The sequence below is a fragment of the Saccostrea cucullata genome, unplaced genomic scaffold (assembly GCF_032062105.1).
Source record: "Saccostrea cucullata isolate Sc308-1 unplaced genomic scaffold, CSIRO_AGI_Scuc_v1 ctg3118, whole genome shotgun sequence".
Taxonomy (NCBI): Eukaryota; Metazoa; Mollusca; class Bivalvia; order Ostreida; family Ostreidae; genus Saccostrea; species Saccostrea cuccullata.
In genome coordinates this window covers 117,165-139,948 of record NW_026919211.1, presented here as the reverse complement: position 1 = coordinate 139,948, position 22,784 = coordinate 117,165, and the positions used below count along the sequence as shown (strand labels likewise).

The following is a 22,784-nucleotide window of genomic DNA, read 5'->3' as shown; positions in this document are numbered from 1 at the left end:
CAATGAGTACTTATATGCTTTTTCACCGACAGAGCGGGGCCATCAGAAAGGCGGGGTAAGATCAGAGAAATTTGGTGTGTGTATGAGGGGCATCAAAATATTGTGTGTGTATGATTTTTACGGGCCATCAGAATGATAGGTTCAGATTGTGTGGGTAAGATTAGGTAGGGGGAAGCCCTGTGGAATCAGATAGGTAAAAGTCAGTGATTGGGGGATAAGGATGATCAAATGGGGATATCAGAACGCTGCAAAAGGCAGGGTATAATTTGGGGGAGGATGTCAGATAAGCAACAGAGGAGCACATTGAAACCTCAGTACGTTGTCATAAGTGTACTGACACCTTGACACAAGGTCACATCTCATCGGTTAAAGTCACTGAATTTGAAGTATATATAAAAAGTTAGTTTTAGAGGGTGAATAATTGATATCTTTTTGTTTTTTCAGTTTGAATTACTCTCTTATGTGTGTGTATGTCTGTAGGTGGCTGGTGGTGAAGAATTGGTTGATTCACAGGAAAAGGAAGTTAGAGCTGGCCCCGCGGAGGAAGTGGAAGAGGTACTGGGTGTGTCTGAAGGGGACAGTACTGCTGTTCTATGACTGTAGTGAGGAGACGGCCATAACAGAAGACAGCATACCACGGCATATACTGGGTATGTATAGCAGCATAGCACAAAAAATAACAGAAGACAGCATACCGCGGCATATACAGGGTAAGTAAGAGGAAGTGGAAGAGGTATTGGGTCTGTCTAAAGGGTACAGTACTGCTGTTCTACGACTGTAGTGAGGAGACAGCCATAACAGAAGACAGCATACCGCGACACGTACTGGGTAAGTATAGCAGCATAGCATAGCAGCATACCGCGGCATATAATGGGTAAGTAAAGCATAGAATAATACAGACAGCATACCGCAACACATACTGGGTAAGTAAAGTATAGAATAATACAGACAGCATACCACGGCACATACTGGTTATGTATAGCAGCATAGCACAAAAAATAACAGAAGACAGCATACCGCGGCTTATACTGGCTATGTATAGCAGCATAGCACAAAAAATAACAGAAGACAGCATACCACGGCATATACTGGGTATGTATAGCAGCATAGCACAAAAAATAACAGAAGACAGCATACCGCGGCATATACTGGGTATGTATAGCAGCATAGCACAAGAAATAACAGAAGACAGCATACCACGGTATATACTGGTTATGTATAGCAGCATAGCACAAAAAATAACAGAAGACAGCATACCGCGGCATATACTGGGTATGTATAGCAGCATAGCACAAAAAAAAAACAGAAGACAGCATACCGCGACATATACTGGGTAAGTAAAGCAGCATAGCACAAAAAAAAACAGAAGACAGCATACCGCGACATATACTGGGTAAGTAAAGCAGCATAGCACAAAAAAAAACAGAAGACAGCATACCGCGACATATACTGGGTAAGTAAAGCAGCATACCACATAGCAGCTAGCATACCGAGGCATATACTGGGTAAGTAAAACATAAAATAATAGAGACAGCATACCACGGCACATATTCGGTATGTATAGCAGCATAGCGTGACATACTGAGTATATAAAGTATACCACAACACATAACCAAGGACAGCTTACCATGTCACACACTGAGTAAGTTATTTTAAAAGTAGAATTTCAAACAGTAATTTTATAAAACTTTTGTTTTCAGTGATAGAGGGCGCCATAGCACAAGCAGTACCCGAACATCCAAAACGGGACAACATCTTCTCAGTCAGCACTGCGTTTGGAGATGCCTATTTGTTTGAGGTAAGTTTAAAAAATTTTAAAGATGATGGAAAGACACTAAAAGCTGATATTTTTTACCCTCCCCCCTTAAATTTTTTCTCCCATAACCATGGAATTTCAAAGTGGATCCCATAAAAATAGATATTTTAAAGAAGAAATATTTATATAATCCAACATTGATTCAGGATTGTTTAAAGTATTAAAATATAATCTTTTACTTTAGCTACAAAATGTACTTGTTATATCTTTTTTTACAAGATTATGAACTCAGAAGAAACACTTTTCGCTTCCATGAAATTTTATATGTATTTTTGAAATCCTTATCAATTTTTTAACAAATCAATGCAACGTCCCCAATTTTTGGCATCCTATATTTAAATTCTTATTAATTTTTCACATCAGGCGACGTCCCCAATGGAACAGGAGAGCTGGATCTGTGCTGTTCACTCGGCCTGCGCTTCGTCATTTGCTCGGCAACATGGAAAGGATAACACATTACGACTGATGAAGAGGGAACTTCACAAACTGGAAACCAACATTGACGTCGTAAGTTATTTTGATTTGTAAATATCAACATCGTAAATTTCACTGATTTACAAACATCAACATCCTAAGTAACACCTATTTGTAAATATCAATGTCTCTAAATTTTTCTTGTAGGACCTAAAGATGAGGAAAATGGCAGAACTTCAGTTGACGGTCGTCACGGATCCCAGAAGTCGACAGGCCATTATCAGACAGATCGGCCAATGGGAGGAAAATCTGGAAAAGCTATTTATAGAACAGTATCGCTTCCGCTGTTACATAGCCTCGCTCCAGGGAACGGAACTTCCCAACCCCAAGGTAGGGTCATCTATAAATAGCTCTAGGGACAGAACTCCCCTGCCCCAAGGTAGGGTCATTTATAAATAGGAAAATTGTTATCATAAAATTTGAGCAAAGCTTAAAGCTTTAACATATTTTCTATGAATAAAAATCTATAGATGGTCACAATAATTCAAAGTTAATGAAATATTAAAGAACATAACAGACTTTTATAGGCAAGATTTGATTATTAAGATTTATGGAATATTTTTACATATGAAGAATAGCAATATAAGGGGGATAACTTTTATAACAGTTACATTTGAGAATTGAGGAAGTAAATTATCCTATACAAAGTAAATCATTTCCTCACTCAGGAAATATGGTAAAGTAATTGAAATCCTTGTATCACAATTAAAACCATAGGATTAAATAAAAACCTTGTTTGTGACCTTTGTACTTGATTATTAAGACACCTTGTCCGTTGGAATCTTAACAGTACTAGCTACAGAGAAAGTATACAAAACTAAATCATTTCCTCACTCAGGAAATAAAGTAACTGAAATCCTTGTTTAACAAATTAAAACCATGAAATAAAAACCTTGTTTGTGACTTTTGTACTTATTTCAAGACACCTTTTCCATTGGAATGTTACTAGTACTGCTACAGAGAACTTCACTACTACATTTATAATTACTGAATGCTTTCTGGGAATATCAAATACACTGTACTAATTGACAACTAAGGATAAGATAATCAATTCTAAAAGGTGATGATCTAGGTTCTATGCAATCATAATAAATTATAATATTTTTTGAGGATGGACAGATATTTTGTAGAGCACCTGTCTAGTGATTCGGGGAGGGGGGGGGGTAAAACTAGATAATGTTAGACTAAAAGCAAAATATTAAGGTCTATTTACAACATTTCTCCTATCATATTATAAGTACAAATCACTAGAGCTACAGTTCCATCATCTCCTTCCTGTTTTTGTTGTGACCTTATAATGACCTTGAGACAATATAACCTTATTCTATTTTTAGGTTCTGCTGGGCAGTGCCTCCAAGACAACCAAGTCCAGTCTGGGTCGTCTGGGTGTTTTTACCGTGACATCCTTTCATGCTCTGGTCGCGGCCAGGAAACCCCTGACTGTCCCCAACATTTACGGACGGGGGAAACACCAGGGGGGAATGTTGTCACCGAAGGGTGATGGGACGTTCAGGTATCACCGGCGTACGATACACAACCATAGCCCTGACACACAGTAAGTGTTGTATATTACACAACCATAGCCCTGACACACAGTATATTTGTTTTGAATGTGTGGTTTTTTTCAGTATGTTACATTTTTTTCATGTTTAAGTACTGTACATTTTTAGAACCATTTAAATTTTCAGTATGGTGTATAAGGCCACAGATATAGATGAAGTGGTGGCTGATCTTTACATGGACAGTCCCGAAAATCTGTCAACCGTGTCAGATGGGGGATCGCTAGCGGAGACAGTCGCGCTGCCGAATAATCAGGTAAAGTACCCAAACAGTCCTGAAAATCTCTCAACCGTGTCAGATGGGGGGTTCAATGGCGGAGACAGTCACCCTCCCAAATAACCAGGTATAGTAAGAATTGGGGATACATACAGAAGAAGATAACTAGACAAAAAGGACGTAGGTAATTACTTGACTGCACCAACAGACGGGAAAGAAATATTAATTAATGATAGGAAGGGAGAAAAGAAAGTGACAAGATTGACCAGGGAATGGATACACATTCTTTAAGTCACAGACAATGTACCCTCTTTCCCTCCCCCCAAAAAAAAAATGTGTATCCTAAGGGCTATTCCAGTAAGAATTTCTGAGGTAGAATGCCACAATTTTTAAGCTCCCAACCTTTTAAAAACTTAATTTATTTATGACAATTTGAAAAGAGGGAAGGGGGGGTAATGTGTTTTTAGTTTAAGGTTAAGGTCATATGGCTAGGGATTTAACATCAAATAAGAGTTTGTACAATAGAAACTTGCATTGGATCTACTTCATATTTTCCAAAAATAAATTTTAATTTAAATGAATTCAAAGCAACATATTAAAATTGGTTTTAAGTTACAAAATGTCTAAAGGATCCGATCAAAGCCACAGATTTAATAAACCTGTAGAAATCTGACTGAATTATTATAAAGAGAGGAGTATAAGTGTATAATTGCTGGAACTCAATAGATCTCTACTGTTAAGACTTCAGTTGGAGATTCATTTGTGCCTGTGTGGAACCAGTGCTTTCACTGCTCGGAGGTCTCGAGTACCCATTCTTAGAGGAGCGATCCATTGATCTCCGATCATTAGGTGACCTAGTAATACTTAATGTGTAAATAGAAATCCTGTATATGATCAGGCATTTAATGTAACAGAAAGTTTGCATATTTTTTCCTCTTGTGTTGCATAATAAATTACATTGTAGTTGTGTTTGTACATGAGTGTATTTAGTTCTTGATGTTCATAGACACAAATGTCAGGGTTTTGAGAGATCTGAGTTGGATTATTGAACTGAGAAACATTGGATATATTGTGTATGGCTGCAATGGTAAAGATGTTCAAGGACAGAGGGGAAATAACTCTTCTATGTCAACTTCTATAGTGATTTCTTAAATGTACATATAATGTGGGGGTAGGAGTTGGGTAAGATTGGGGGTGTTTGGATTGGGGGGGGGTGACAGGTTTGGGGTTGGGGAGGGATGTGATGGGAAAGTGATGATAGATTTTGATGGTGGTTGTGATTGAGGGGGGGGGGATTAGGTTTTGATGCTGAAACCTATATCTAAAAAATAATAGAACTTTGTGTGTGTAAATTATTCTTTGACTCAGATTTAACAAGACTTTGATAAATAAGATTGAGCTATAGAAGATAATTCTATCTGTACATTACAAAGGACTAGTATTTAACAATATCTGTTATTATTGGGGCTTTTTATCTGAGAGTTTTGTTTGTATGGGTTCCATTAAGACTTTATTTCTCTGTGATTTACAGTTTTACAATGTGTACATGTCTTTAAGCTAAGGACGTGCTGAATTTTCTGTGGGATTTTGCGAGATAATTAGTAAGCTTGATTTAACACATCAAAAATTACAGAAATTTCATTCAAACATTACCATCGTGGACCATGTAATTACTTTGTAATTAGGTTAGGCCTGAGGGGTGATTTCACGCTCTGTGGGTTAGGTTATACACCGGTGAGTGGACATTGAGCCGTACGTCCGGTGTTGTCCACTAGAGGTCATGATTGTGGTCGTAATTAGGTACAGGACCTATGACAGGTGTAAATATTAAGAGCTGGCTATAATGACCACACTGTTACCTGTGTATTGACAGATTGGACTATAGGTGCATTCTGATGGTTTCGTAAGAATATCTGTTTTATTGTGCATTTGTGGCTTATATTGGGATTGTGTTTTATTTGGAAAGGAGTTATATATTTTATCAAAGTAGGTGCATTTTATTTTGAGGATAGTTGTTAATTATGTAAAATTCATGGCCCCTGTTTGATTTAAAAATCATTAAATTATCAATTTTGTGTGATATTAATCTGCCTTAGTTAAATACAAACTAATCTTATAAAAAATTATTGAACGACAAATTAATATGATCATGTAAATCTTTTTATAAATTGTGACATTTAGTAACCCATGTTAAGCTAACCTGTTTGATATATCTGTATTGACCAGGTCCTTTAGTTGTGCGAAAATGACATGTCGACACAAATCATTCTGTACTGTGTATGGCATCAAACGGATTCTGAAGTATTTTTCTCATTTTTTAGACAAGTTTTTCTGAAACAGGACTTTCACTCTAACACAAAACCTTGTAAAAATGATTTTCCTTGGAAAATTTCACAATGTGTTTAAACTGTACACAAGTATGATCATTGTTTTTTAGTGATACTGACAATGTATGTAGACTTGTTACAATGATTCATACACAGTCCTGTTTTCTTTCATCTCCAAGTTCCCGATATTTCCGCATTCTTTAAGTACTTCCTGTTTTTTTCTACTTCTGTTTGAATGGTGTGTATAATTCTTTTAAATTAAATGAAGAAGAGGATAATCTGAATTTCTGTACGAGGGTGTGGTTTTTTGTTGGGGAGGGGGAGGGGGGAGGGTTATTTGTAGTCTCTGATCTCTGACTATTTGGATTTAAGATCACAGTTTCTGAATTAGGGAGCTGTGCTTTTTCTGTGGAAGCAATCCCCTCTGTATCTTTACAAAATCAATGATGTCTTTAATAATCTTTGCAAATTTTGTGGATTTTTTATTGAATTATGAAATGTCCACTCAGTCAGATGGTTTTTTTTCTCCAGACTCTGCTGATTAAGGTGAACAAACAGAGCACGGCCCAGGATCTTCTGGAATCGGTCTGTAACCAACGGCAATTAGACCCCCAAGATCACTACGTACGGATTACACAATCTGACACGCCCCCCAATACCTACATAGTGCTGGATCCCAAAGATAACATTAAAAATATGGTGAGTTATTGTAAGCTCATTGAAAATTTGAATTCATTTAACAGGTTCTTATAAAATTGTTTGCTGAATTCTTTAATACGGGCAGATATGATGGTCCATTCCTTATGATAAAAATCCTCCAATTTATAGTCATGGACAAATTCCTCCAATTTTGTCGTAAGGAATGGACCATTATATCTGCCTGTATTAAAAAATTCAGCAACAAATTTATAAGATCCTTTTTTTTTAAAAAGTGGTAAAAAAGCAATGAATGAGAGAATTTCCCTTTTATTGAGTGTTAAAGTAGTTGATCTTTATACAAAGGTAGAAAAAAAAATTATGAAAAGAATGAATCTTGTTCAGAGATGTTTTATCTACCGAGGATTATGGGTAATACTGTGGTATCATTTTTATTCGTGGGGGTCAATGTTCATGGGTCACCAAAAATTTCCTGGTTCGTGGGGACGTAATTTCGTTGATAAAAAGTTCTATTTCGTTTTCTTTTTTAATTCGTAAATGTTGCTCATTTAAAATGATAGGGAGTTATCTCTCCTGTGAATATAAAACGTACAATTACAATAGTTTAATTCTTCTCAGCGGTAAATATATTTTCTGTTGAAATTAACCTCACTCATCTTATTTCAAAATGTCCATCACGCAGTGGCTTAAAGTGGGAAAAATCTTTAAATGAGAACGACGACAATGTCAAAATTGACTTCAAGTTAAAAACATCTACCCTGAAACCAATTCATGCTAATTGGCTAATTAGCACCCACTCCTAAATCGTACTGAAAAATGACCTGATTAATGGGGTCTTGAGATAGTGTTGGACCGTAATATAAACACTACTTAACAGTTTACTCAATTATTTATCACTTTATTACTTATTCTATAGTTATGTCTTTGATACCTTTAAAATAGTTTTTTGCTTAAATAAAAACATACAGAGTGTCTTCTTTGTGCACGATTACATGGACCAGGTATATAGGTCCCTGCATGAACACAAAGGTAACGGTTATTTAACGATATTAGATAGTCTTTGTAATCATAACTTTTAATAAATAATAAAATAAATGTTTGTACATACGTTCGTCTGGATGTAAATTCGTGGGCCAGAGTTAACCACGAAAGCCACGAACATTGGACCCCCACGAACAATGATGATTCCACAGTATGCTGTCTTTACAGAAGTACCAGACTATAGAGGTCTGTCAGAAGTCTGTAGTACAGATTTATCTTTAATAATTATTTACTCTGTTTCAGAAGTACGAGTCTATAGAAGTCTGTCAGAAGTCCGTGGTACAGCTACACCTCATGAAGTCCCCGGGGGACACAGAGTTCGGCTTCACGGTAGAGGCGGAGCTCGCCGAGGACTTTGATAAAGACGACGAACTTCGACTGTATGTCAGTCAAGTCACCCCAGGAAGTGTGGCACACAGAAGTCGTAAGTTTATTGTCTGTCTGTGTGTCAGTCAAGTGACTCGAAGAAGTTTACAATCTGTGTCGTGTGTTTTATTTAGAGACGAGATTCTTGTTATAAGTGGTAAAATCATCTCATGCCTGTTAATCTGTATTGTGTGTGTGTTTGTATAATATGTAATAATCATTATAGGGTGTGTGTATATATATCATTTTGTTAATCTGTATTGTGTGTTTTATTTAGAGATGAGTATAGGAGATGAGATTCTAGTCATTAACAGTAAAATTGTCTCAGACCTGGACATGGTGTACATTGAGACGCTCCTACATGAGTCTAAGTCCTTAGTCATCACGGTCCGATCCCTGAGGACCAATCACAGCCAGGCAGCTGTAACCGGCAGCCAATCAGAAATCAGCAGTATGATGTGCCCTCCGCCCCCCTCACAGTCACGTATCCCAGAAAACATCATCGAAAATCTCACCGTGCCATCTCCTCAAGGTCAGAGTTCATATCTCTCTTACATACATTGACAAAATACACATAGAAATCTCCATTGGAAATGAGCATTCAGAAATCTTGCATAACATCTGTTCCCTCCTCTCTCTCTCTCTCTCTCTGTCTCTTCTCTCTCTCTTTCTCTCTCTCTCTCTCTCTCTCACAGACACAAATGCAGACTTCTTGTGTGTGTGACATTCATCATTATAAAGAACATAACCTATAAAATTCCTTTCAGCTTGAGTCTTCAGTAGTTTCTGATTTATTTGTAGAAAGTTGTTCTCCAGATGAAGTCGATTGTCTCAGAAAACCTGGTTCCTTGCCTGACTTGGCTGGTTCTCAGATTGATCAACTGCTTAAGGTAACCTAAATGATTTATTACCAGGTCTGTTTTTCTTTGTAGAAAAAATAATTGGCTTTTAAAATAATTATAAATGTTACAAGCATTGTTTGGGGTGATTTTTTTGCGAGAGACAGCTGTTAACTGAGTTATTCATGTCAGAAGCAAGAATGTTATGCATGTAGTGTTGATTAAACTGACCAATGAATGTTTTAATTTTTTTGGTCTGTTTTTAGAATGCAGAGCAGGTGACATCAATTTGTCGGACGGAGAGTGAACCTAACGTTCTAGATGGTCACGTCCATCAAAACTCCAAATCACTGTCCGAGGCTCAGAAACTACGTAAAGTTATCATGGAACTCATAGAGACAGAGAGGGCATATGTCAAGGTGGGTATAGTTGTCATAGAGACAGAGAGGGCATATGTCAAGGTGGGTATAGTTGTCATAGAGACAGAGAGGGCATATGTCAAGGTGGGTACAGTTGTCATAGAGACAGAGAGGGCATATGTCAAGGTGAGAACAGTTGTCATAGAGACAGAGAGGGCATATGTCAAGGTGGGTACTTCCCTTTCAGGACCTGAATTGCCTGACTTTATTTCTATGGTTCTGTAAGAGTTACTTCCCTTTTAGGACCTGAATTGCCTGACTTTATTTTAGTTGTCATAGAGACAGAGAGGGCATTCTATAAGAGTTACTTCCCTTTCAGGACCTGAATTGCCTGACTTTATTTCTGTAGTTCTATAAGAGTTACTTCCCTTTTAGGACCTGAATTGCCTGACTTTATTTTTATAGTTCTATAAGAGTTACTTCCCTTTCAGGACCTGAATTGCCTGACTTTATTTCTGTAGTTCTATAAGAGTTACTTCCCTTTCAGGACCTGAATTGCCTGACTTTATTTCTGTAGTTCTGTAAGAGTTACTCACCTTTCAGGACCTGAATTGCCTGACTTTATTTCTGTAGTTCTGTAAGAGTTGCTTCCCTTTTAGGACCTGAATTGCCTGACAGAGCAGTACCTGATCCCGCTGCAGTCGGCGACCTTTTTGACCTCAGGGGAGATTCAGCAGCTGTTCGGGAACATTCAGGAGATTGTGGCATTCCAGCGGCAGTTCCTGATCAGTCTTGAGGAAGCCATACAGCTACAGGGGGAGTTCTTCCAGACCGAGGATCCCAAGGTCTTTAGGGTAGGTCAAGGTCATTCAATCATCATGGTGATGCATTACTGTACAAAATGTTTTTAAATGCTGAATTAATCATATTTAGTTACCATAATCATTTTTTTTGGAAAAAAAACTAATTTAAAAAGAAGGAAAATTGATGGTCTTTGAAAAAATATATTTTTGACAAATGAGTGCTTTAAAAAACTATAGTTTGGTAATTGATGAATTATTTCTTTTAAAAGAATAAATACATTCAATACAAAATATAAGATGCTCTGAGACTTTTAGAAATAGCATTGCTTAAAACTGTTAGGTATTATCTGTCCCCAAAATTTGTTAATTCATTTAGTTTGATTCAGTTTAAATTGTAAAAAAAAAAAAAAATAAAACAGTGGATTTAATCTATAATAAAACATTCTGGGCTTTGTTTTGGTTTTCATTTTAAATAAAGTTTCAATAATTTTTAAAGTTTGAATTCATTTTAAGTTAAAACCCAAAAGGTGAGATACATAAATGGAACTTGTGTAGATTTACAGTATTTTAAGATAACTAATTTAAAAGTTTAAATTCAGGAACTGTAACTCCTGCCGTCTGATGGCGTCCCTTAAACATACAGATTCTGAACATATCTGAATATTGCTTTAAGTAAAGATTAGAATAAGTCAGTATCTAAGAATTACTTAAATTTCCCCTCATTTTTTTAGGATCTTGAACTCAGGGTATGTCTACTATAATGCAGCAATGTGTGGCCTACTGTGCTTTATTGATATTGTATAAATATATTTAACATGTATGTCTACATGTATAGCTAGTTTCAAATATCAGTTTACCAGTTATAAACATATTTTTCTCAGTTCGGATGACATTTTTATTTTAGATTATTGTTGCATGAAAAGTAAGCATTATGAAGACAGCATTAATATATATTACTGGGTAAAATTGTAAAGTTGATTGATTGTGTTTTGATCACTGTACAGATATATGAAAGAACTGAATTGGTAATTTCATAGAAAATTAAAAACTATATCTTGACTTTTTATTTAAAAAACAAAATTTTGCATTGAATTTTGAATGGCAATAGGAAAATCAGATTTTTTTTTTTAGAGATTGGCCTTAATATTAGGGGGACCCCATCTATATTTCTTTGTAGTTAAAAAATGTTGATGCATCATGTAATATATGTACATGCAATGTGTACAGCGTAGCCTTCACCTTATATACAGAAATATACTGTAGATTAAATGTTGTCATTTTCAGCCCCACTTTCCCTTTAGATATCAGAATAGTGTGAGTCTCTACACAGCATTTCAATACAGCTTTATATATCTTGTTTGTGGTTATGTATCCAAACTATCCATCTTATAAAAATCCAATGCTTTCTATTTTTCTATCTCATCTTTGTCATTTCATATTTTTTTACACTGTTCGCTTTTTTCTCCTCTTTAAATCAAAGTTCATGATAGAAATCTGAATTGTAAAATTTTATTTAAGGAAGTTACTTATTAAGACATCTTAAAATTTTCATTTTTTTAGTTTTAATTCGAGGGCATTTTTTTGATACAGGGATTTGCTAAATCAAGTGACAGTCTAAGGAGAGAATGCTAGAATTCTATCAAACAAACAGAATTATGATAATAGGCAGTATTACATTTCAGAGGATCCTTGTAAAGAGAATTTATGTGTTTGAATACTGTTTTCTCCAGGTGGTTCATTTATATATTTTATTAACAGAATTATCATAATAGCCAATGTTACATTACAGTGGATCTTTGTTAGGAGAAGTGAACTGTGTTTGTTATTTTACAGAGGGTATACCTGGGAGGTTCATTTTATATTAGATTACCAGTATTATTACAATAATCAGTATTATATTACATGTAACCTTTATTGTTATACAGAGAGTGCTGTTTTCCCTGGGAGGTTCATTTTTATATTAGATTAACAGAATTATTACAATATCCAGTATTATATTACATGTAACTTTTATTATTATACAGAGAGTGCTGTTTTCCTTGGGAGGTTCATTTTTATATTACGCCAACCACTTCAAGGTGTACAGTTCATTCTGTGCCAGCCATAGCCGGACTCAGAAAATACTTAATCCAGGTAAAAACTTAAAACTTCTCAATAAAACATATCCATACTTATCCAGACTCAGAAAATCCTTAATCCAGGGAAAACTTGAAAGTTCTCAGTAGAAAAGCATTCTTTGATAATTAGTTAGGAAACACTCTTTTGTGTTCATATTAAATGGATGATTACATATTATGCTAAATAAAGGTCACACTCACAAGTAATGAATTTTCGCATTTGACATAATTTTGTAACAGAGGCTAACGATGCTCGTAAGGCCACACACACAAACTGTAAACATTTTTGAATTATTTTGTTACAGTGGCAAACGATGCCCTGAAGGCGTTCCTTCACGCTCGGAATCCAGAACAGCAGCACTCGGCCACCCTGGAGTCATACCTCATCAAACCTATACAGAGAATCCTTAAGTACCCGCTACTGCTTCAACAGCTGTGTAACCTGACGGACCCAGACACGGACGAACATCATCACCTGTCAGGTAAATATAAAATAGACAGGTAATTGACACATAATAGACAGGTCATAGACATGTAATAGACATAAAATAGACAGGTAACTAGAAAAATAGACTGGTAACTAGAAAATAGACAGGTAACTATAAAATAGACAGGTAATAGACATATAATAGACAGGTCATAGACACATAATAGACATGTACTAGACACAAACTAGACAGGTAGCTAGAAAAATAGACAGATAATATACACATAATAGACAGGTCATAGACACATGATAGACATGTAGTAGACACAAAATAGACAGGTAACTATAAAAATAGACAGGTTGTAGACAGGTAATAGACATTTTATAAACAAGTCATAGACACATAATAATATACAGGTCATAGACACATAATAGACAGTCAGGTCATAAACACATAATATACAGGTAACTAGAAAAATGGACAGGTAACTAAAAATTAGACAGGTAATAGACATGTAATAGTCAGGACATAGACAGGTTAGACGTTAGACAGGTAATAGACATTTTATTGACGGGTCAGAGACACATTATAATACACAGGTCATAGACATGCTATGTACTTGTCATAAGCATGTAAAAGACAGGTAATGGACACCGTCAGTTAATTTAAAAAATAAAAGATTATGGCAGCAGATTTCAGTTACATGATATAATTCTTCTCATGCACCCAAATTCCAAACAGAAAACAGAGTCACCATCTGATAATTTTAACAATTTATCATGCATTATATGTAACATAAAGGTACAAGTGTCTTATAGTATGAATATCACTATTAAGATGCTTATGTCTACATACTGTGAAATCATTCTTTGTAATAGCCTTGTATGTTTTGTACTGAAGACTTGAAAACACTCCAGTAACATTATCATTAATTGTGTAATTTTTTTTTAAGAGGCCAACAAAGGAATGGAGGCTGTTGCAGAACACATTAACGAGATGCAGAAGATCTTTGAGGAATACGGGACAGTGTTTGATGAGCTCTGTAAAGTGTTCAGGGACACATACCCACACAAAAAGGTACAACTGGGATGGTTATAACACTATTATAAAATGAATGTCGTGTATACCATCTTCGCTAGCCAAGGGTTTCTGTGGATGGTGTAATCTACTCTTGTATATTTAGATTTTCTATTTTTAACCCTTGGATTTGAGTGTGGTGTATACAAGCAGGTCTGACTATTCCATTACAGATGTATTGAACTGTGGAGTGGTGTAACCTCTGTTCTATATTTAGCTGTTTCTATTTTTAGGCTGTAGATTTGAGTGTGGGGGAGTTACAGATGTATGGAACCGTGGAATGGTGTAACCTCTGTGACAGTTTGGGAAAAATCAAGAAAGGCCTGGACCTAGAGAACATTGTGTTTGTGTTCAGGTCCGGTGTCGTCTTCGTCTGCAGAGAGAAAATAAAAAAGAAAGTCAAAACAAAGGTATGGAAAAACCTATGTGTAAACATTCAGTTGAAGTTTATCTTGTTCTTTCAAGAGTGTAAAAAGTGTCTGCAGTGAATTTGACTTATTCTCAAATTTTAACCCTGGCTTATAATGTATTTGAGTGATTTCTTAGCTGGAGGGGTGTATTTTCATTGATTTTAAGATGCGGTTTGAACACTTTTTTTCAGGACAAGAAAGGGGTGGCAGAAGTATACGAGTGCCAGGAGAGATTCCGAACTGTAATTCCAGTACAGGAAGTTCAGGTGCAGTCTGGGAAGGTTGGAGACATGGACGGCCATTACTGGTGGGACCTGATTCACAGTCGCTCTGACAAGGAGGGGCGCCCCGAGAGGGTGTACGAATTCTGTAACAGGTAAAGGGGCCACAGAGAGGGTGTATGAATTCTGTAACAGGTAAAGAGGCCACATAGAGGGGGTACAAATTCTGTAACATGTAAAGGGGCCAAAGAGAGGGTGTACGAATTCTGTAACAGGTAAAAAGGCCATAGAGAGGATGTACTAATTCTTAAACGGTAAAGTGGCCACAGAGAGGGTGTATGAATTCTGAAACAGGTAAAGGAGCCACAGAGAGGTTGTAAGAATTCCAGAACAGGTAAAGGAGCCACAGAGAGGGTATAAAAATTCTGAAACAGGTAAAGGGGCCACAGAGAGGGTGTACAAATTCTGAAACAGGTAAAGGGGCCACAGAAAGGGTGTGCGAATTCTGAAACAAGTAAAGATGCCACAGAGAAGGTGTACAAATTCTGTAACAGGTAAAGGGCAAACAACCTCTGTAAAATTCAGTTAATTTATTTATGCTTATCTAGGAAAGAAATTGTTAGCACAGTACAAATTTTGATTGCTACTGACACATGTATAAATTCTGGCAACTCTTACTCACAGTTACGAAATTTCACAATGGTAAAGAAACAAAAATTGGTAGTGAAATAGTCAACTATTGTCTAGTTACACTATTTTAAAAGTACAGAATTTTAAAGCACTTAAGCCTTTAACATGTCATTTGCCAATTCGAATTTTTTTTTCCTAACAATTAGTAATAAACTACCTGTATCTCTCTCAGACTTTAGAAAAAGTTTCCTATAGAAATGTTGTTTAATATTTAAATGTCCTCTTTCAGTTCTGCAGAAGCCAAGTCTGATTTTATGAAGGTGATTCGTCAAACAATACGTGAGAGTGTGCGGAAGATGGCGCTGCCTAACGGAAACCAGACGCAGAATTCTTATGTTCCATACGGAGGGAAGCGGTTAGAGTCCCTCAACTCCAACATTCGAACACTCAGCAAGAAAAGGGGAGGTAAACCTAGCCAAAGCAGTGAACCCGACCGCCATTCCCTGGAGTTCGAGGAAAAAGTGACGGTTTATCTCGAGCAATCAGAACCCACATTCAGAACCAGGAGTAAGACTCTGGGGGATCTGACGGATGAAAACAGTCTAGAAGAGGCGGGGCCAGTAAGTAGACCCGCCCACTTGACAGTTGATGGCTCCGCCCACTTAACAGTTGATGGCTCTGCCCACTTGACTACTGACAGACAGAGCGTTAGTTCATCTACATCAAGTCTCAGTGTCTCTAGTCGTAACTCAGCCAAACTCACACAGGCCAGCGCGAACCCCGGACAATTCTCCTCCAATCTCCCCCAGGAAACTAATTCACCTATCTGGAAACCAAGAAACGAGTCTAATTTAGTCTATGTGAAAACTAACCCCTCCCCTAGTTCTGTCATGAATTCTAGTCTTGTGTCTAATGTTAACAGTGATAGATTGAGTATAGTGCAACGTAGAAGCATAAAAGACACACCCATTTCCTTACCTTCAGTCCCACTGAAAGACACTGAGTGCTGAAATTAGCATATCATGTTTCATATTCATGAGTTTGGTTGATTTGCATAACATGTTGCATATTCATGATTTTGCTAAATTTGTAATTGTGTCAATCAAATTGTTGTTTGTTTTTTTTTTAAATTCATTTAAACTTCAGTAGATAAAACAAGATGAGACCTTTTCTTTAAAGTTAAGGGATAGAATATCTCATTGATCAGAATTTTTTTTATTTATAAATAGGATTTATTATCTCCATCCATACAATTTTTAATCATCAACATTGAGTGCAAGATCAAAACAAAGTGCAATAAGTTTTATGACTTAAAACTCCATACTTGCCAACCTCCAGCATGTAAAAATCTGGTCATGACCAGATTTAAAAAATCTGGTCATAACGCGTAACGACATTCACGACATATTTACCATGATTAAATTTTATACATATATATACAAAGTATTTGTGTATTGAGAATTCTTTTACTGAAAAAGGATTGAATTTACTATGACAAAAAATTCATACATAATTTGATTTAATTTACATGTTAAAAATGAGAATTGAAGGTTTCATATTTCAGTATTGACCTGAAGTAAGTGTGCATTTTTTTTTTTTTTTTTAAAAACCTTTTCAGTTTCTGCTAAATTTGAAAGTATACCAATTTCAATTTTGAAGTTATTTTCCCTCTCTCTTAAACTACTGCAATATGTTTTAAATGTGAACTTAGGCCTACACTGTCTTTGATCACTTCATTTTATCTAGAATGAAAGTTTTTTGCCAAGATTCCTTGATATGTACATAAATATCGTTTCTCTTTTTCTTGGTTCAATCAGAGACATGTGTTTGGTTCAGTTTGTTCCTGTTGGCCCTGATAACGATCTAGTTCTATCGGAAGCCATTTTAATTGACTTCAAACATTGATTTGTCAAAACAACACCAAGTTAATTGTTTACACCTGCACTGATAATTAATCCATCGGCATTGTTTACGTAGATCTAAGCTTGGGTTGTAACTGGAAGTTAAAAGTGCAACCTAATTTATCCGGAAATCGGGAGATTTTCGGGTTGTTCGGCAAAAATCGGGTGATAAGCATGACCCGCCGGGTCATCAAAAATAATCGGGTTACGGGTTGAAAAATCGGGTGTGACCCGACGAAATCGGGTGAGTTGGCAACTATGAAACTCCCTTTGAGAATTTATTATCCAACCTTCAGCTTCTATTTTTTTACATGAAGCATATCCTTATGACCATGTTATTGTTTTAGTTTGTTTTTTTAAATGACATGAAATTGTGAACTTTTAAACTCTTTGAACCTTAACCCTAACCCTAAATAACCTTACATATTCGGGTGGCCTGCTTCATTAAACCAATTTTTTGTTAATCTGAGATTGTCAAAAGAATACTCAGTCTTTCTCATCAATATGTAGAAATATTCTACCTGACAGGTATCTGGCATTTTTTGACACAGTAGTTAAATGTGACCAGAGGGTGTGTCCTGACCCCTTTACCTAAGTCATAGGTATAGGTCACTATGTTTTTATGTGTAAGCTTTGTAATGGAATAAGATTGGAAAATCATGCTCAGAATACATTTTTAGAGGTCTATGTCTTGACCTTGAAGTGGGTCATTGAAACAAGCCTGAAGGTCATGGATATAGATCTTTAAAAAATCTATAAACTAAAAAAAAATTATTTTTGTACTGCATGAATACATATATTAGAAAAACATTGGTCCACACAAAGACTGCTGATTTTTTAAAAGCCATCATTAGTTAGGAGGAACAGAGTTGTAATAAGTGAATGTTTTGGTCATAACCTTAAGCTTTAAGATGCATAATGTATGCAGAGAAGGGATAACTTTATAGCCATTAAATTTTAAAAAGATAAGGGCCAAAGAAATTTATACAATATTTTTGAAAGATGATAGAGTAGATTAGTTCATCTGTCTTTTTAAGCTAAAACTTTTTCAAGTATTATTCCCCTTTTGACCTTCTGGGTTGATGAGAAGGGCCGGGGGGGGGGGGGGGGGGGGGGGGGGGGGGTTATTACAGGCTTCAGTTTTTGTACAGTTGGTGGCCAAATAAGTCAGTTTGTGCCAAATGTGATATAAGTGAGCATGCCATATCATAGTAAAAGCAGAGTCAACTTAGATTAGTCCAACATATCAGCCAACGACAGCTTCATTGATTGGCCAGTTATGACAGCTTCATTGATTGGCCAGTTATGACAGCTTCATTGATAGGCCAGTTATGACAGCTTCATTGATTGGCCAGTTATGACAGCTTCATTGATTGGCCAGTTATGATTGCTTCATTGATTGGCCAATTTTCATTTCATCAGAAAATTTATATTAAATCATAGGACATCGAATCAGTTTTACTTTTTTTAAACATTTTTATATTTTTGTTTCTAATTTATAACTCAAAAATATCAAGCTACATTTTATTTACTGTAAATGTATTTTATTTGGCATGAACGAAGTTCAGTGGAAATTGAATTTTAAACAAGATTTGAGTTGGCGCTTTTTATAAATGTGCTTTACATTAACATGGACAGAAAATGATGTGATGTACTTGATTTTACGAAAGCTGCTTTCCATGGAAGGCGTTAATAGATTAATGTAGAATACATAGCCAAATGTAATATATTTACATTTTATTTTTACTTTCACAATAGATTTTTTTTTATCTTTTTTGATTTGTGTATGTGCTTTTGACTTACTAAATGTAACTGATATTTTGTCATTACAGTCACTTGTGTAAGTCTCCTGTCAAAGAAGGTAATTTTAGTAATATATAGTAGAAAACCCCTGATTGTTTATTTTGCTTCAGACTTGAGTAGTGCCCCCTAACAGCTTGTTATTTTGTTTTAGACATAGAATTTACAGGAAATCTTTATCTGTTATAACTATTTTCAGATAAGAGAGAGTTAGGTTAATATTTATGATATACAGAGTACAACATGTACAAGATTGAACTGCTGTTTTTTATGTAAATTTTTAATATGGTGAGGGAGCATGAGCAGGCAGGCATGTTAAGCATTGAATGAATTTAACTCCCATATCATTGAGATCATCTTTTTCTGCGACTGTATGTCTACAGTTGTCAACACCATTTAGAAATTTTTTTTGCACATTTTTTTTTTTTTGTTTTGGTAAGCTAAACACTTTTGAATAAAAATTGAAATTGTGGAAAAAATATTGATTTTTGAATGCTATTGTGACCATATATTTCTTGACGAATTTTTGCAGCACCAAACATTTTGTGTTTTCTGAATGTGAAGTTATCCCAACCTTTCCGAAAATTGTCTCCATGTTATAATTTAAAAGTTGAAGAAAACAAACAGAGATAATTCTCAAAAATCAATACATACACGTATTTGTGAGTATTGCATAAAATCAAAAAACAGACCTCTAGAAATTTCAGAGGTGGGATCAGGTGCCCTGGAGGAGTAATCATCCCCTGGCGACCTGTTACACCGTGTGCTCTTGTCATGATTGTATAATGTATGTTATTGAGCATAAATATTTTTTTTAACATACTGAATGACAGATCATGACCAGTTTTGATTAACGGTACTATGAACCTATTGTAGAATCTAGAATAAAATGAAATTCAAAAACATGCTCATAAGAAAAGTCAAATCTTGTCTTGGAATTATTTTTCCCTGAACTTTTATAATTGCTTCCAACTGATAATGTGGTTGATCTTCATAAAGTTAAATTTTTTGTTAAAACTTTTTTTTTAATTTCATACCAATTCATGTCCAGACATTTCTACCATTGTGACACCATATTTTGTGTTGTAACAAGGGGATGTGCAATATAGCATGACTTGATTGTGAACTAATGTAATATAACTGTAGTCTAATATACCTGTTTGTTTACATTACTGTACATCTACATAAAGTCAGTTGTGAATTTATATATACCAACTTATGTAGAATTCATGCACCATGGAAGTCAAAAAAATTCAGGCATGTTTCCAATAGTCTAGCTATACTACCCTAGTTATATTTGTCAAATGAATTAATTCTAATAACATGGTCCCCCATTTACAATCATGAAATACTTTTGTATGAATTGATTTCTTTGTATTAATTTTTTACTACAATTTTTGTTGTGGAAAATTACTGATAAATTTATTTTCTGTATAAGCTTGAGCTAATATTTTGGAGAGTTCTATTTTGTATTTTATATTTGATATGTCAATATTTTTTTTTTGTTGAGAGATAAAATTGTAATTTAACCTGCAGATTGGGTCTTTATTCTAAACAAGAAGAAAATGTGGAATCTCAACTCAAGAAAGCAGATTTTGTACACGGAAGTTACAAACGAGAAGCTAGGATGCAGAGTGACTATTTATGTTGACATATTATTAACTTATATATTAAATAAACAAGTCTTACCACACCCCATACAATGTTTACTACTGATCACATGACCTATATATGGATCACTTGATGTAATCATGTTACTATTTACAGATATCACATGATTGTGATTGTTGCTGTTACTATTTTTAGAATTATGTATCTGATAATTTATTGTCAATCACATTGTTATAATTAGTGTCACCAAAAAATAAACAACAGAAACAACACAAGTCTTACAGCTTTTTCTGTATCAATCAATCTCCAATTTGATTTATGATAAGAATTTTAAATCTTCCATTACATGAAGATGAATGCATATCACTGGAAAGTATAAAATATACTTCTAAAAGGAAAATATATGGAGATGACGAAAAGAATTCAAGCACAAAGGTTGATTTAAACAATATAGCTCATGAGCAGGGCAAACAGTGACCTCCAAAACATCAGAGGTGGAATCAGGTACATTGGAGGAGTGCTGACCTTGTCATGATCGAGATTTAATGGAAAAATTTGTCATCAATTCAGTGTATAAATAGTGGACTTACAATTAGAATGAAAAATGTCAGTCAGCATTTGACTCAAAGATAAATTTTGTATCGACCAAAGAACTTCCAAAATGATGACTTTAAACGAGACTGCTGAAATTCTTGTTTCATCAACTTCTTTGTTAATAATTTACCTTGTTTTAGAAATTGGACATATGTAGACACTCAGTAAAAATAATGGTTTAACAATTAGCATGCAAAAGGTCAAGCTGCAGCAATTGACTGAATAATGGGTTGTATTTACTGACATTATTAGGTCTCTGCATCAACATCAAAAACTTCCAAAATGGTGACTTTATACGAGATTCGCAATATCTTTGTTTCATCAACTTGTTTGTCAAGTGAATAACTACAAGCTTCATTTAAGAGCAAGTTCTTATGGATCAAATCTACGAAGAGATATAAATTAGACCATGTATTATTAATTTAATGCTGGTGATAAAGTTATATTGGCAGTGCTGCACAAGTTAGGAAAGCTGACAATTGAAAAGTTGAAGTCATCAATGATTTTGTTTATCATTAAGCTTGGCTGACTTATGAATACCTCATAGGAATATATATATGCAGATCCTGCTGGAATTTAGTCAGGGTTCAATTATTTTTGACAGTGATCCTTCTTGAACTTAGAATTAAATAAGAAATGTACAGACTTTCTGCACCCTAACTTTTCTAAAGATATAGGGTTGTAATTGCATACACAGTTAATCTGGATTTTTCAGTGTGTCATGATGCAAACCTTCTGGTTGATGTTTCAGGTGTAAATTTTCATCTGTTATTTTCGCATAAATAAAAACACTGAAAACAAAGGACAGTTCCAGATCAAAATATTGCTAGTATATTCAACAGTATATGAGGATACTACAAGATTTTCTACTGATGTAGTAGCGAGTCTTCTATTTCAGACAGCACAATGTAATAGATTACATTGCAATACCTTATATGCTTTTGGTGACCAACTCATTACAACTCAAGACTTAATTGCTGGGGGTATATAATAGCCCTAGCTAATATTGGATCGGTGTTATCTTCAAATTACAAGACTTATAAAAATGTACGTCAAAATGTATTTTAAGACCAGTCATGATCCATTTTATTACAGAACATTTCAAATGTTTTAAATACAATGTATTTAAAGCTTAAGAAAAAGAGACAATTAACAGCCCAACACTGGAAATAGAATTAAAATAATTTGCTGAATCTTCAGAGGAATGTTGCAGGCCATTCATTTATTTTCTTGACTGTTAATTTTGAAATTATATTAAATTTTTATATAATTTATATGTGAGTCTTTAAGCAGAATAAAACTTCTGCTTGTGAACAATTCAACAAGGACTAAGTATTAAATTCCCAAAGCCATTAAAATCCTGTCAAAGTTGACTGTAGTTTCACTGTTGATTGTTCAAATTGTTGTTTTCTAGAATTTTCCCTCATATTAGGATGCCAGAACTTGCTTATGGAGGGCTGCAAATTTTAGACCTACATGTATCTTTAGCACTCTGGGCCATAGAGTAGCACTGAGGAATCAATTTCATGCCAGCAAT

General features: G+C 35.1%; 1 protein-coding gene across 4 annotated transcripts; it reads left to right on the top strand.

The window, feature by feature from the left end:
- Positions 1–14: 14 nt before the first annotated feature.
- Positions 15–20,920, top strand: LOC134282446 (protein still life, isoforms C/SIF type 2-like). Of its 4 annotated transcripts, XM_062764875.1 has the most exons (23): positions 15–55; positions 481–650; positions 1,701–1,798; positions 2,180–2,323; positions 2,438–2,620; positions 3,625–3,845; positions 3,979–4,105; positions 6,925–7,092; positions 8,335–8,515; positions 8,735–8,989; positions 9,259–9,347; positions 9,563–9,715; positions 10,315–10,509; positions 11,190–11,204; positions 12,384–12,405; positions 12,505–12,591; positions 12,881–13,057; positions 13,956–14,080; positions 14,314–14,490; positions 14,682–14,866; positions 15,631–15,961; positions 19,075–19,103; positions 20,579–20,920. In XM_062764875.1, exons 1-22 carry the CDS (start codon positions 15–17, stop codon positions 19,084–19,086), a joined length of 3,156 nt encoding a protein of 1,051 aa, XP_062620859.1. In that variant the 3' UTR covers positions 19,087–19,103; positions 20,579–20,920. The 4 variants fall into 4 exon arrangements, with proteins under 4 accessions (XP_062620859.1, XP_062620838.1, XP_062620852.1 ...); XM_062764854.1 differs by lacking the exons at positions 19,075–19,103; positions 20,579–20,920 and having other exon boundaries at positions 15,631–16,504; XM_062764868.1 differs by lacking the exons at positions 11,190–11,204; positions 19,075–19,103; positions 20,579–20,920 and having other exon boundaries at positions 15,631–16,504.
- Positions 20,921–22,784: the final 1,864 nt, after the last annotated feature.

What these genes read in the sequence shown, in the direction of transcription:
- LOC134282446 (XM_062764860.1), top strand. Translation starts at nt 15, where the DNA reads ATGCTTTTTCACCGACAGAGCGGGGCCATCAGAAAGGCGGG. An exon ending in CGGAACTTCCCAACCCCAAG is followed by an intron (nt 2,621 to 3,624) that starts GTAGGGTCATCT and finishes TTCTATTTTTAG; the next exon opens with GTTCTGCTGGGCAGTGCCTC. An exon ending in TCAGAAAATACTTAATCCAG is followed by an intron (nt 12,592 to 12,880) that starts GTAAAAACTTAA and finishes ATTTTGTTACAG; the next exon opens with TGGCAAACGATGCCCTGAAG.